Source organism: Struthio camelus, chromosome 2 (genome assembly GCF_040807025.1).
Source record: "Struthio camelus isolate bStrCam1 chromosome 2, bStrCam1.hap1, whole genome shotgun sequence".
NCBI lineage: Eukaryota > Metazoa > Chordata > Aves > Struthioniformes > Struthionidae > Struthio > Struthio camelus.
The window spans coordinates 47,373,268-47,389,219 of record NC_090943.1 but is presented as its reverse complement, the minus strand read 5'-3'; the positions used below and the strand labels follow the sequence as shown (position 1 = coordinate 47,389,219).

At 39.7% G+C, this 15,952-nt stretch overlaps 1 protein-coding gene across 4 annotated transcripts in view; it reads left to right on the top strand.

Annotated features, from left to right (window-relative positions):
• OSBPL10 (oxysterol binding protein like 10) overlaps positions 1-15,952 on the top strand; it is a 120,529-nt gene that overhangs the window by 87,762 nt on the left and 16,815 nt on the right. For all 4 annotated transcript variants that reach the window (XM_068935498.1, XM_068935499.1, XM_068935501.1 and 1 more), the window contains exon 7: positions 9,993-10,139. In XM_068935498.1, the coding sequence (XP_068791599.1) occupies positions 9,993-10,139 (147 nt within the window). The remainder of the gene's footprint in view (positions 1-9,992; positions 10,140-15,952) is intronic.

Sequence of the window (15,952 nt, the reverse complement as noted above, 5' to 3'; positions counted from 1 at the left end):
AAATCCTTCACTCTTTGTTGCAGTATGTACTGTGGTTTGTGGAGTGAGTGAAACTAGGAATTTCAGGGTTGGTAACTGCAAGATTTGATGGTATTGCTGACAAGGTTAGCAGCAGAAGGCTACCTGAACAATGAGAGAGACAGGAGGAGCAGGGATCTGATGGGCGCAGTGAACAAGGGAACAGTGCTGTGTGGTGTGGAGGAAGCAAAACGTGAGAGTTGATGGAGAGTTGTGAAAACAGTAAGACAGGACATTAGTGTGTGCTCTGTTCCATGCTTCTGTAAGGTCTTGCCCTATCTTCAGTTTAGAAGAAGGTTGTTTCAGTGCAGCTTTTACAGCTGCATTGTAACATTATCGGTGAGACCTCCTTGCATTTTCTAGAATTATAAATTGGTGGCTTGTGAGGGTGTGCTAGAAAGATCAGAAATCCTCCTTTTGGATTTTGACTCTTATTGTATTGCTTGTAGGTCATAAGCTGTAGAGGCAGTGCTTTGTGCCTAGGTACAGGACCTGCATTCTGATAACCCAGTGCCTGCTTGCTCTGGAGAGTGAACAAGCAACTTCTCTTCATTAATATTGACTGCGAGAGCTGGGCCAGTTCAGTCTGGAGAAGAGAAGACTGAGAGGTGATCTCATCAACGTGTACAAGTATCTGAAGGGGGAGTGTCAAGAGGATGAGGCCAGTCTCTTCTCCGTGGTGCCCAGCAACAGGACAAGAGGCAACGGTCAGAAACTGAACCACAGGAAGTTCCGTCTGAACCTGAGAAAAAACTTCTTCACTGTGAGGGTGACAGAGCATTGGACCAGGTTGCCCCGAGAGGTAGCGGAGTCTCCTTCGCTGGAGATATTCAAAACCTGACTGGACGTGATCCTGGGCAATATGCTCTAGGTGACCCTGCTTGAGCAGGGAGGTTGGACTAGATGATCTCCAGAGGTCCCTTCCAACCTAAACGATTCTGTGATTCTGTAATATTCCTCAAGTCAAAGGGGAACATTAAAGCTGTAGGAATTTTGTCAGTGTGAGCAAAGGTTTATTTGAGTAAGATGCCTTCCTTACTGGTGTGCTTTGCTGTCTGGTGGATGACTAACACTGCCTGCTGAGTCCCTTACCAAAAAGCGTTCGTCTTCCCCTTCTTTGTGGGAGTAAGACGTGAGTTGCTCCTGGTTTCTCCCCTGAGCGTCCCAAGGGTCTCATTCCTAGAGACTATTCTTTTACATTCAGGGATGAGTGTAGAGAGTAAAGGCTTCTGCACTTGGCCTTCTACCGTCCTGCTCTTATTCTCCCACGCTGACCCCCAGCTCGGTGCAATCTTTTGCCTTTGGCTCCTTAAAGGTTGTAGGTATGTGACTTCCTGACCCCTCAGAATCCCCCAAATCCTGCCTGCCTGGTGATGGGAATCTGTGCTATCGCACTGCGCAGTCTGTAAGCTTATAAATTCTGAGTCATTTGTCTTTGGTAGTGTCAGATGCTGTATATATAGTCACATATATATATTTAAAAAAAAACTTGATTCACAAAAGAAAATCGAACGCCTTTCAGGAAAATTTTCTGCATTGTTATTGGTTGCATTAGGAATAGGCTTTGTTAAAATTGCTTATTATGTAATACTGAATTATTTTTGTTTGCCTAGGTTAGCATAAAATTTACTACTATGCTTTATGCTAGGCTTTAAGACTTTTTTGCCTCAATTTAGAACAAGGCAAATGGGGCTTTTCTCTTTAAGCGTTTTTTTTTTTTTCTGTTCCTTTTCCTCTTCTCTGATGATACCAGTGACAAAAAGTGCTTATTCCCAATTCTTACTGAGTTTATGCAGTGCTGCAAAGTCTCCTTGTGTGTTCGCAATCAGATTAAACAGTGCTGTAATTCAGTAGCTCTCATTTTGTGAAAGATGCTCACAAGATGTGTGGATGCTGCAGGGCTTTGGGCTGGTCTGAGTAGGAAGAAGGGAAGCGATGAGGGAACGAGGTAGGAGCTGTACTTCTAAAGCTACTGAACCCCCCTGGCAGATCTCCTGCTTTTCTTACCCGTCTGTGCCTATGGCGCTGTGAGCTTAGCGGTTTCCTCTGGGAAATAGGGTGAAATATCCCAGCTGCTGAAGCGGGAGGTCAGCCTGATAAACTAGCCTGTGTTGAAGGTGTAGCACAGCTGTATAGCTTTACGGGTTTGGAGCATGGGTAGTGAGTCATGTTTTACTGAACAGCGGTACTGAACTCAGAGATGTATTTTATGGAGAGTAGGTGGTCTTGCTTAAAGTATGTTACTGTCGGGCTTCAGTACAGTGCTATGGCCAGCAGAAGCATTTGAAAGCAGAGATCCTCTCTGAGGAGTCAAATGCTGGTATCCGATCACTTTTTGCTGTGGAGTCTGCACTTGGGAGTTAGCTGCTTTTCAGCTGATTTTCAGAACTGTCTACTTCAAGTTGATGAAATCCAAACTTGCAAGAGGAATTTTCTTATGAAGATGATTATGTTCATTTTGGGAAAAGGATCATCTAATACACATGACTTGGTGCATAACAAGGTTACAATGTTACAGATACCCCTAGTGAGGGTTCCTGTGTTCAAAAGGATGCTGGGTCGCTAACGGTTGCTTTTTTAGAGGTAGAACAGAACTGCAGTGTAGGAAAGGGAATTTTTCTGAGCTTGTTCTTAATGTATAAAAAGACTCTGTCCCCAGAGACACTGCTCCACAACATTAACAAAAATAGTGTCAGTGAAGCTCCCAAAACACTGAATATCCAGCTGAAGTTTTTTCCTTTGGGTGCTTGCCAGGCTGATTTTTGGAGGGAGGAAAAAAGATTGCTGACCTATCTGTCACCTAAGATACAGGCATCTGGATTATTTTTCTTTGTTCGCATCATCTATATGCGTCAGTCTGTCTACCTTGACTAAGTATTAGTATCAAGATATATTGCTACAAAATGGCTTTGCTTACAGCCCTCACAGTGAAGGGTCCGCTGAAGAGAGCAAGTTACTAGTGTGCTCAGTAAATGGCTCAGCTAGTGCATGCTGTAGGCAGTTAGTCTCCTGTGGTATTCAGAGGTTGTCCACGTTGCCACACTTTGATCCTTGTGCTTCTCCCTAGCTGGAGAGATTTTCTAAACGTGTAGGTGTGTTTAACATATTCTAATTGCCAAAAAAATCCCCAAAACAAAACAAACAACAGAAAAGATGTGTGTAATTTATCCACTGAGATTTGTTTCAATCATTCAGAAAACTATTTTGAAGATCTTTATTTTCACTGAAGCCCTGCATTGCCAAACATGAATGACAGACCCGGTAAGGCATGACTTTCTGGGCACTTTGGGAGCGTTCTTTCCTGATGCAAGCTTTTTATACCAAATACTTTGTGCTTTAACCTGTCAGCGATGAGTCATGTACCTGGGGTCATGGAAAAGCTTCAAACCTTCCTCCTCCTTTTCCCCTGTTCCAGCCTAATGGCAGCAGTTGCTTATCTATCCAGATAGATATGCCCAGATTAATTTTCTTGGTATGCATAATTTAATAGTCTTAGTTTCCATGCAGTTAGATAAGTAGAAAATCTGCCTCTTACACCCTTCATGTAGTCGGATGAAGAGGAACTAAGTGTTCTGCCGATTGGAACTGGCTGTAGGTGACGATAGTGGAGCAAAGAGGAAGAGGTAATTCTCCAATTCTCCTGACATGCTGTCATTGTGAATAAGTTATAGTTTGCTCTTTTTTTTTTTTTTTTCCTCTGTAAAACCCTCCTCTGATTGTCATCCTCTGTTACCTGCTTTGATATTTTGGAAGCTGTCTTAATTCTAATTTTGATTCATTGACATTATATCTAAGCTATAATGATTGAATGCTAGGGAAAGGTTGGTTGCTTTGTTTTTCTTCAGGCAGATTTTTTGCGTGTCGATACTGTGGCAGAACTTTTCCTAGCAATTAGATTAAAAGCAACTGATGGCCGTAATAGAGGAATCGGCCTCTCTGAAATACCACTGAAGTTCGAGTACATTGAGCCACCTACTTTTGCTGACTTTGAGAGACCTTTTTCAGGGTGAAATTGGGGTGTATGGGCTGTAGTAAGTTTTACTTTCTAAATTCCCCTTTTAAGCTCTGCTTTGGTTCTAAGCTTGTTAAGCCTTCTTTAAAAAAAAAAAAAAAAATATATATATATATATATATATACTTGAACACTGGGGAGCCTCTTTGAAAGTCATGGGGACTTCAGTTTCCAGGTGCCTACGTTACAACTGGAATATCGGATGTTGGTGCTTTTGAAATTTTATCTTTGATCTACTTTCTTTGCAGTGATCAATCAAAGGGTTACCAGGAGCAAGCCATAATAAAGCTACAGCAGGGTGAAGGCCAGGGCTCAAGCAATGGATAGCCTAATCTGAGTTCAGTCCAGTGCTGCTATTCCAACCCTCGCTTTTTTAACTCCTCCTGTGCTTACACCATGTAATGGGAATGGTGGTAAATGCTGAGACGAGTACTTTCGGTTTTATTTGAACTGTTGTTGGGGAAGAAAAAAGCTTACATAAAGAGATATGGGAACTTGAATATAGAAAGTGTTGCTACCTTATGGTTAAGCTTAAATTTGTTAATCTGTTAATAACAAGCGCACTTATGAGTTAAGGGGAGAACTGCGTAGGTGAAGATGATTTTGGTCTTTATAACAGGTTTGAAGTAAGTGTGTATTTGAGATTTTTTATTTATTTTGTTTCAAGATTTAGGTTAATCTTGACGGAAGTCAAGTTCTAGGACTTCAAGACCTCAGCTGAAGTCTTCAATTCTATGTCCTATATGGACATTTTTTGTTCTTTAAGAGCACAGTAATAAGCTAGTCCACATGTAAAATAACTTAATATATTCAAACTGCCGGACAAGCCACACTGGAGATTCAAATCACTGCCGATAAGGCAAGGGATGCAAGGTGCTCACATGTTACTCTTTCGGGTGCCTGCCAGAGCTGGCAATAAATACAATTAAACATTTGGAAGATGTACCTGCTGGAAAAGAGAAGACACATGCAAAGTCCGTGCAGTTGTGTCAATTCTGATATAGTGACAAGCCCTGCAAGAAGTGAACAGCTGACTGTATATTATTACTTTTAGGGTATTGTTAATGTATCAACTGCATAAAGAGAATTCTAATTCTGGGATTGAGATTGGTTTAAAAAAAAAAAATGTACTGGGCTAACTTATCACATTAATGTAAACGTGCTAAAGCTCTCTGGCCTTCCATGGAGTTATATTTAATCTTACACCCACAGAAAACCTGTTTGCAAGCTGTCAAGTTGCACAAGTGCAAGTGTAAATTATGCTTGCAAACCTGTATCATTAATAAAGGGAATCTTAAAATCCAGATGAAGCCTTTGACTTTTATGTGCACTAGTAGGACTAAATGTAATCAGCTGACTCTACTTAAAATGTGGCAATTCTTCCCTACTCTGAAAATGCTAATTATATTAAATATTGCTTTTGAACAAGCCCTGCAACTAATTTATTTCATCTTTCTCTCAATGCAGAAGTGTTTCATCCAGTATAATTTTGTACAGTCTTTGCAGTCCTCCTTTGAATATGGAAAGACTTTTTAGGACTACTCCCCTTGGAATGTTATTAAATTATATCTTTCTATCCAGATGCTTGAAGTATGTAAGATTCATTTTGTTCCTTATGACTATAGTCCTTTTTGTACTACGTGTTAACTTTTCCATGCCTTAACATAAATCCTTAAAATATTTTGGTCCAATTATAATCAAGGATGGCCTCGCAAGTGCTATGTAAGCCCTTGGTGTGTTCATGTCAGGAGACATGGTCCCTGCTTATTCCTTTCTCTCTCTCAGAACAGATAAAGGAGCTTAGGACATCCATGTCATGGTTGATAGTACTTTTTCCTGATATGATTTGTGAAATATGTTTGAAAACTGAGCCCTAAGCCTTATCGCTGAACTAACTCTCTAAAAGTTCAGATGCCAAACTGCAGTTGAAACTTGTGGGAGAGACTTTAGAAGAACAGAGAGATTTGTGCACTTCGACAAAAGCATAGCTTGTAACTCAATGATTTCATTTAAGGTAGAAATGTCTTTTTCCTGAGTAGGGTTTTTTTTTTTTTTTAAGTGTAAAATGCTTTTTGAAAGCGCTTGCTTTCACTTAGAAATTTCATCTGTTAAAGAATCAATGTTTTTTTCTGGTGAAGGCTGCTGACTGTAACATCAGATTCTTATGCTAGCAGATGACCTCTCTAAATTAATTGATCTCGACTCTATTGAAGCAAATTGTTTAAAATGATTCTGTTCTGGAGTGTATTTTCATGTTTTCTGCCTTTGAATTTTAAACGTTGGCATGAAAGTAGTAAGCTTAAAACCTTAAATAGGATTCCTAGAAAAGATCTGCTGTTTTCACTTAGATTTTTCTGAAAACTCCCAGTTTTGAAAGCTCATTTCGATTAAAATGCCTTTAAATATAAGCCCCTTCTTTGATGCATGCGTGGAACTGCTTCTGTATTTGACTTTCTCAGGGTTAGCATCCAAACCTAGCTGTGTTGTTCATTCGCAGGCTGAGCTGCACAGCTCAATAGCTTTACAGTGTACTCTGACCACACAGGAATGGAGCAAATCACTGCCTTCCTAATTCAGCTTTGCAGTTTTATTTTTATAGGGGAAAAAAGATCATTTGTACATTTGTCTGTAATAATTCAGAAAAGTTGCCATTAAAGGATAATCACTCAACATAATCTTTTGCATTCTACTGGATTGTTATGCATAGGTTTATAGCAAGCTGCATACTATTTCTGTTGAAAGATAAAGAACTAAAAACTTGATTAGATTTCTGTGACATTTTAAAGATAGAGTATCTTTTTATTTTGTGGCTGTATGTACACATGCCTTATATGGTGGTTACATGGTTTTATTTTTTTAGGATTTTTCTGGGGGGAGGTGGGGAAGATTTGCATTTCTGAAAAAAGAAATAGCTGTTATCTACACCCAAAGCAGGTAGTTTGGGTTATTACCTTTAGCAGCTAATAGGAAGAGAGGAAAAGCTGTGAAGGATATTGCTTATTGAAGATGACTGCAGTTCAGTTCCTGTCACACAAGTGGAAAATGGTTAGTTAAGTTGTTACTTTTTGGAAAGCGGGAGGAGCTGCCGGCAGCGGGGGCTGCTCTGTGTGCCCTTGAGAGCGCGAGCGTGTTGAAGACTCCAGCAGCGGAGAGGAGAATTGTGGGTGCGCTGGTGCCTTCGCACACCTTCCTAAAAATGGGGGAAGGCGAAGATGAGCAAAATGATAGTCTTTATTGCAGAACGGTCTTTAAACATGTGTGATCCTAATGTTATAATGTATTTGTTAACCTCTCTGAGAAGCAGAAAGTCCTTCATTTAAAACAATGCAAAAACTACTCACCTTTGCGCTGAACTTTTTATGCAGTTGCTCCCTCCGGTTGGGTTCGTTTTGTAGGGAAGCAATGGCAGGCAGTTGATTTTTGTTAGTAACTCTTTAGAAGGCGTGGAGAACTTAGTATCTATTTTAGCAACCAAGAAATAGGGATTTCTGTCCTTGGCTGAATGTGTAGTCTTCAGGAGAATAAGAAAATTCTCAATATTTTGTTCACTCATTAGCTTAGTCTGTTTTCCAGCTGATTTATAATTTGTTTGTTCATTGATGCTGGTAACCAGTAGAGGTTACATAGCTATTGCAAGTTCACTTACCGCACTAGCAGGTAACAAGCTTTCAAGGGCCGTACGCACGTGCGCAGGCACAAGTTGAACTTTCAGTTCGTCGTGTTTTTCCTGCCTGGCTGTTAGCCCGTGGGCTGTTTGGAGAAGCCAGCATCCCCTCCTCCTCCTCCTGCTCCTCCTCCCCAAAACCCCGAGAGCAGCTCACCAGGATATCCTTTGGGAAGCAGCAGCAGCAGCATTTCTCCAGTTGGAGCTATTTGCGGTTAAGCTCGCTGATCCAATGTCACGTGACACTGGAAACACAAGGAGCAGATTGACATCCAGCACGCGCTCTCAAACTCGCTGGAAATGAAATTAAAAAAAAAAAAAAAAAAGAGGAGGGGGTGGCGAGTGAGGAGGGAGGTTCCCGTGCTTGTTTCTAGCACTATTAATTCCTGCCGGAGCTTGTTCGCCGCAAGCTCGGTTGATGGCAGTAGCAGAAGCAGCAGCGCTTATTCAGTAGCTCCGTGCTCTCAATGAGGTCAAGCTGGATCAAAGGGAAACCTCCCGTGGAAACGTCCGCTGTGAGTTCTTCTTCTCTTTTCCCACAGTTCCTCCCAGTGAAATGCAGCCTGTACAGCAGAGCTGGGCTTCAGAGTTTTATATTTCCCTGACCGATAATTCTGTATGAGGTTGTCAGATTTTGTTAATTGAACTTGTCAATACAGTATCAACTGGATAATAATGCAGTGCATGTTGGGAGGAAAGGGGTTATCGTGCTATGTGTTTTTAAGGGAATGGGAAGGGAAGAAGAAAGTCTGTGTGTGGTTTGGTTTGGTTTCTGTCCTTTTGAAAAGCTCCAAGATGTTGAGGTCACAGCTCACCAGGTTCTGTTTTATGTAATCTGCATGTACAGCTTCGTAGGTAAAGTAGTTGCAATGTGCCTTTTAAATGTCCTTGGATTTCACCAGACAGATATTCCTTAGCTAACTGGAGCTTATGGGTCTAATAATGATTTACTTTGGGGATACCTGTCTAAATATGTAATGAACGGGAGAAGAAGAACAAGGAAAAGCTTAATTCAGCTCTCGGAAACAGCTGGATGTAACTGAATTTCAGAAACAAACTCTTTAGCTAAGCAAGCTGCCGTTCACTTGAGGTGTCTCTAGTGTGATCATTCAGAAATGTTTTTTGAAAATCTAATTCTGCATGTCAGCTATTTTTATTGCAACTTTTCAGTGGCAGTCTTTCATAGTGAGCTGAAAAATTTCTCATATAATAAACCAGCTGTTTCTGTGGAAGTGCTGCTCTTTAGCAGGAAGGAATGCCAACTTTTGCAGGTCGTGTTGTCTCAATTGCAGCATGGCATCTCTGGGGAATAATGAAGTGCTGGACTGTACATTTTTTTAGCGCTATAGCCCAACAATTTTTGTGAAAAGCAAACAAAAAACCCTTTCCTGAATATGTATCTGGAAGGCTTGTGGTTTTAACGGGCTACTGAAGGCCGTGAGTTTCAAATTAAAACTAAACAAAGTAATTACCAGCTGTTTGGAATATTATTATTAATATATTGTAATCCCTGAGAGGAAATAAAGTATCGCAGATCATTATCCCTGTCTGCTGTTAAGCTTCTCTTGAAGGGAGATGGCGTGATGTTTGTCTCTTAATCTTCAACTAATATGTCTGGAAAATGGGCAGTGCTGTCATTGTTGCACTGTGAATTACAAGCAGCATAATGTCGCAAATGTCATAAGGACTCAGGGCATTGCCATAACCCTCCCCCCCCCCCCAAAAAAAAAAAAAACCCACAGTATCTATGTATTTTTGGAGTTATGTACTTTAATTTCAGGCTTTTATCTATCTCCTTCAGTTAGTGGTCTTGACTGTGGTGGTGATCAGTGAGCTTTGGTTAATTTTTTTTTTTTAAGGCTTAGTTAGATTTACACCTGTAAAAGTGGGGTGGAGGAATGGAGGAAAATAGTGTGAAATTCACTCATGCAATATCTAGGTATAAAAAGCATTAATGTTTGCTGGAGAGATTTATGAAGCAAACTGTTGAAGAGTTGATTTTCAATTATGTACTTCTATTTAATAAATAGAAGAGCAATTATTGTAAAGCGCTGTGATTCTGCCTGGCAGCACTGCAATATAAATATGAGGAATATCCAATATTAATTTATCTTATCACTCTTATTTTGAAGATAGAAAAAAAATTACTCAACAAAACCCATCACTGCATTTTTCTTTTTTTAATTTTAAGAGGGACTGTCCTTGTTTTCCTTGAGCCAGCTTCATTTTTAAACATACAGTGAAAAAAATTGTATTGTATCTTTTTGATCCAGATGGTCATGTTTGTTTTCATTTCAGCATTCAGCTTCTGAGTTGATCCTAGTTGAAGATGAAATAACAGATACTGAAGATAATGAAGAGGAGGATTTAGGAGTCATGGATGATCAACGTAGTGTAATTCTCCATCTCATCTCTCAGCTCAAACTTGGCATGGACCTTACCAGGGTATGGACACTATCTCTGCTTTATAATTGTTCATTCTTTCTTCTTTGCGTATGTGCACGTAATTCGTGTGAGCGTGTTTTGCCTTTGTAGAAGATGTGAATCAAAGAGAAGGCTCTTACAAGTTTGTTTCTTTATGAAAGTTCCAGAGAGCTGTGGAGAGTGCTCTCGTGCTGTACAGGCTTTCATATGAAGTGACTACAGCAGATGCTGCAAAAAATAAGGATGAGTTTCTGTTTCCTTTTCTTACAAGTCATTTGAAGCAACTGTATGTTCTGTATGTATCCCAGAAGTATTTTAAGTTAGGGTGCATTGAGTGTGCAAGGAACCACAATTCTAATTTTATGGATGAAGGAGATGCATGCTCGAGCTACTGCTTTGAGGCTTGGATTTTCCATTTAATTATTTGGCAGCTTCAGAAAAAACATTTCAGTAAAGAAGCTACAGTCCTCTGTGCATCACACTTCCTGTCTGTGTTAAACAGCTGACCAGTTCAACCTTCTTTGCATCCTCCTTCTTCTGGAACTGTATCCGTTTACCCATACTGATGTGAATGGAGAGGATATGGTGTCTGAGAGATTTACCATAAGCCTTTAGCGTTCTGAAAATTATGTAGATGTTCTAGAAATGGGAAATTCATCCTCTTTAGTCTTATGTTGCAGTGGTATCTTCTCATGAGGCTCTGAAATCAAGTGGATTTTTCTAAAGATATGGAATACCTTTTCCTTCTACAAAGATTTTCTTCTTAAAAACAAGCAAACAAAAAACCCCATAACCTCCTCCGTCCAAGAATAACTTATTCTAACTAACTTCCTTCTTCCACAAGTAAGAACGTTTTGGGATGATTGGAGAGTTGCACTTCTGCCTGAAGCAGCTGTGCAAGAGACTCTTCTCACTGGCATTTTGTTATCTAAGAGTTACCTCTGCTTTCCTTTGGATCGTGCACATTAATCAAAATTTATTTCTATTATTGCTTTCTTACAAAATAAGGCTTTCTCAGTGTAGTCTCTTCTGCTTCCTCTGAGACAACTGACAGTATTTAAAAATCTTGCATTTTTAGGACTGAAGAGTCCTGTGATCCATTGCTAAGTATAGTTGTTGAATAGTTGCTCTTCAATTAATATTTTGTTCTGAATAGAGCAAAAGTTTTGTCAGTTCATTTGTGAATAATTCATACCTATCTCTTCTTAGTATGTCCAGGGTAATGTACAGTTCATTTGTGGTTTTGTTTTTCTTACATTCCTCAGTTTTTCATAGCTCATCCTCTTTTCTGTTTTGGTTTGTTGAGGCTGTCTGGATTCATAATGTTTAAGCTAGGTTAAGATTCTTTATCTCTGTGCTGCATGCGTGTGGTTTTTGAAATATTTTGTCTTCAGTAACGAACAAGATTTGTCTCCCCTGATACTCAGCGTCATCTTTTTGTCACAGCAGAGGGGACAGAAATCCCAAAGACACACAATTAATGTAAATAAGAAAAGTGTAAATACTTACAAGAAAAAAAAAGAAGGTAAACATGAACGTCGACCTATTTCTTCTACGTCGTTCCTAGATCACAATTTTTGAGGATAATGATGAATATCATCAGATCTGTAGTACGGCAAAATATTAGCATGCATGAATGTGGGTGTATTATACACTGAATCTGAAAAGAGGTACGGGCATATGGCTAAGTTAGATACATCTCTAGTCTGTGTGATGCATGAATACGCATATGATGAGTATTAACAAGACATGCCACATGTGCACATCACTTTTCTGACCATTTGGAGGATTAAAAAAAAACTGCAAGACAGCTGGCTGCCTTTTTTTTTTTTTTTAATTAACTTTGCTTACTGACATGAGGCCCTCAGGACCACAGACGTGAGATGATAAAGCTTGGTTTGTTGGCTGTACCTCTTTTATTTTTCATTATTCCTCTAAAAGTGAGATTTCAGATAACCTTTATGCTAGTAAGCTTCTACTGCAACTGAATGTGACACCGTTAACACCAGAGGATGTTGTTAATGTTTGCATTTTCTAGTGCCTTCTTCCCTAGTATTGTTTCTTGAGTTCCTTTTATGAGCTAGAGATTATTACATGGTACACACATGGACAAACAGCCCAGGGTGGCTTTTGGTTCTGGATGCCTAATCATTATCTTCACATACCATATCAGAGGAAACAGCATCTTTTCCTTTTCCTAAGGGGGTACTTGCTTGTGTTAGTGTTGGCCTTGCTTGCCGTGACACAAACTTCCTATGATGATGATAGCCGCGTTAAATGTTGAAGAGGTGTTTCACTTTTGAAATGTCATGCTGCCATGCCTTTTAATGAAGGATTATACAGTAAAAATCTACTGTGATGGAAAAACCACAATGAAGTATCAAATCTGCATGGGGATTTGCTAGAACATGCTGTGGTAGACAAAGACTTCAATAACTGCTGTGGTAGACAAAGACTTCAATAACTGCTGTGGTGGACAAAGACTTCAATAGCTGCTAGAGGAACTTGAATGGGTTCACAGTAGCAGAACATAGAACAAAACTGATCCCTTGGACTGGTCTAGGATTTCAGACTTCACTTAGAAGTGGAATTACTGTTGAAACTTGCTTCTAAGTTGTTAGTTCTTGAAGCTAATTTTTTTTTAATGAAAAATAGCGCCAAAAATCACCTGAAAAATATATTGGCAAATGGCGTATTTAATGGATTAATGCTAACGGTTTGTATGGATTGCAGATGACTCTCCCACATTCCTTCACCTTCCCTGCACAGTTACTCCTGTGCTAAAAATAGCTGCTAAGAAGAGCTGCTATTGTGTATAAAAATGATGCCAATAATTCTGCAGGATATCAACCTGCTGTCAATTAACATTGTAGTTTGCTTCCTGTATCTAAGTTTTAAAGTTGTGTTTCAAGCTTTAAAGTATAAGTGGGACGAAAATAGTCTATTTTATTCCTACAGTGACACAGATGACAATGGGAAGTTTTTGTCCCTCTAAGGTAGTTAAAATCTCAGCATGGGGTGCACGATTCGGATTTCTGGAGAATAAAAAACGTAGGGAGCAGTGCTGACACCCATGTTTTGCCTCAAAGTAAATAGTAAAAAGGGAATAAATACCTTTGTTCTTAAGAAGTTATGCTCTTACTTTTCTTAGCTGCATTCAGATCTAATGAAGTGTAGGTGACCTCAAGCCTAGAAGGAGATTAAAATCAAGCTCTGAAGCAATACCCTTTTTCTAACCTCAAGAAAAAGGGAAGAATACATGTTAAACCACTTTATTTTCACTTTGAAGCCTGAGGGAGAAGAATAGAGACTCTTCTGACTTTTTTTAGAAAGCAGCAGGGAGAGTCTTTCCTGCAAGACTTAAGCTACTTGGTACGTGTTCTGCAAGGCTGTTCTTCTCTCCATTCAGATGTTGTTGCCAGCTTTTCCTCAGAGGGGGGAAGCATTAGGCTGTTTTGTCCTTTTATGCAATTACAAAAACAAAAACAAACAAACAAAACCCCCCAGACTCCCCAAACTTTGTAGTCTGGAAACAGTATAAATAATGTGGATCTGACATGTGGTTTTCCAGGTAGTGTATTCTGTTTGGCTACAGAAGAGTTGAAAACCTTGTTCCTCAGGAAGCTAGAGTACTAACTAGCACAAGGATATGATGGTCCAACACTGGCGAGGAGAATGCTGTACGCTTCCAAATTTTATTTATTTCTATTAAAACTGCACACGCCAATTCAGGAGAGGATCAGTGTCTTCACCCCCCCCCCCAAAAAAAAAAAAAAAAAAAGAAAGAAAGAAAGAAAGAAAGATTGACCAATGTGTGTTTTTTGCTATAGTAGTTTTGTGATGATGCTTACAGGCTGTGAGGGTGTTCAGTAACAGGGAATGTTTTCTAGGCATTTTTTGTAGTATTAGAATTGTGTAAGCTTTAAAATACAATTATTTTTCATGTGTAGTTCTGCTTCCTTTTGAGGAAACAATTCAATTATTCTGTTTTGCAGTAGACTCTTTCCTGCTACAAGCGAGGATGTAGGTTCCCTTTTCAGCTGGGCTTCTAAACAAGATAACTTGAGCTGGAATTTGAGCTTTATTGTCCAGTGGTTCTTAGTTTTCTTATTTAGTGGCTATGTTGGCATAGCTATGTTAAGTGTGTAGTTGCAAAGTGTATAGCTAGTAGTTGAGAGAGCAAATGCAAGGGCTGCATTTCCATGAGCCAGTCAACGGGAAGAAACCACTGTAGTCTTTATGTTGTATCATAAAAAGTGCATCATCTTGAGTATGGTCCCTAGTTTACTTGCCTTCTCTACCATTTATGCCAATAAAGGCCACTCTTTATATAGGTAGCCACTTGGGCATATAGAGGGGTGTGGAGCAGAGCTTATTGAAATAGGCTTCCCTACTTTTGCTTGCTTGAAGTCTATGCAGTGAACTCATAGTCACTTCTAGTGTTTCTAGACGCAGCTGCTTTTTTTTTTTTTCTATGTTCTGCTGTTAGTTTCCCCTTTGATAAGCTGGTCTTTGAGTGTAGAGTTTATATTAAAATGAGATCTTGTCCTGAATGTTAGTAATGCTGAATTGACTTTTTTTAAATTGTGTCAGACAATAAATATTTCATCAGAATGAGAATATTGCAAGGAAGATCAAGATGGAGTTGTTTCAAAAGCTAAAAATACCATACGACAGTCTACTAACTTTCCACTTTCCCTCTCAAAGTTTTAAATTTCACTTTCTAAAAGTCAATCTCCTCAGCCCTTCCTCCATAGGCCCTTTTCAGCACTGAAAAATTTGTCATACCTAGTGAGTGTGACGTCTGGATCCCGCATCTTTAGGGCGCTCTATTCAGATGCAGAGATGCAAATAACTTGCAGCAAGTTGAAATATTGTGGCCTAGGTTAGTAAGAGAAACCATACAGAATCCTGAAGACTTACAGAATTGGAGGAATATTATGGGAACAACTTTGCTTGATTTATATCTAAATTTGTAAAAATTATTCATCTATAAAACACTGTATGTTTATATATATAAAATATATATATACATTCATGTTACTCCATATAGTAAATAAGTATGTGTGCTACCGAACTGAATGGTAATGTGTTTTTATGCACTTGCAGTATGTTGACTTATTGTGTAGATACACTTACTGGATTTGGACTATTGTGACTGGAAAAAAATACTTATTATTTTTAAAGAGCTAAACCATCAATAAAAGTTTGATATCTTCTTCTTGATTACCTATGGGATCCGAAAGGATGAAACTGTTCTTTGATCTGACTCAGAATTGGGGGGAGGGGGGAGAACAAATTTATTTAGGTTTCAAGGGAAGTTCCCTGCCTGCTGTAAATAGCCCTCGCTTTTGGGAAAGGGGAAAGAGTAAATGCAGTGAAGAACAAAAGAGGAGGAAGAAGGGAGCTGAAGAGAGGAAAGTTGGAAGACTGGTCACACATCTCTCGGCGACTGTTTTTAATAGAGTATGGCAGTTGGTCTGCACGGGACATCACTGAGCCACTTGATTCTAGGTAGATTTCTGTCTGTCAAGTACAGATCTGCTCTTTGTCATCGCAGGAGGGACCTCGGAGATCCCCTGCGGCAGCCCTGCACAGGCTGTGGAGGGTCGGGGTCTGGGGAGGGAGAAGGAATGGGGAGAAATAAATTCTTCTAGGTTGTGCAGCCCCTGCCTATCCTTCACTGTGCTCCACCATGTTTTACTGAAAACTTTAAACAGAGCATTGTTTCTAAGCGGGTGACCTGGCCATCTGCCTTGCTAGATGAACCACTGCAGAGATTGCATCCAGGTTGCTCGGGGCTGGCCCCCTGCAGTGTAGACTGCCTAGGGCTC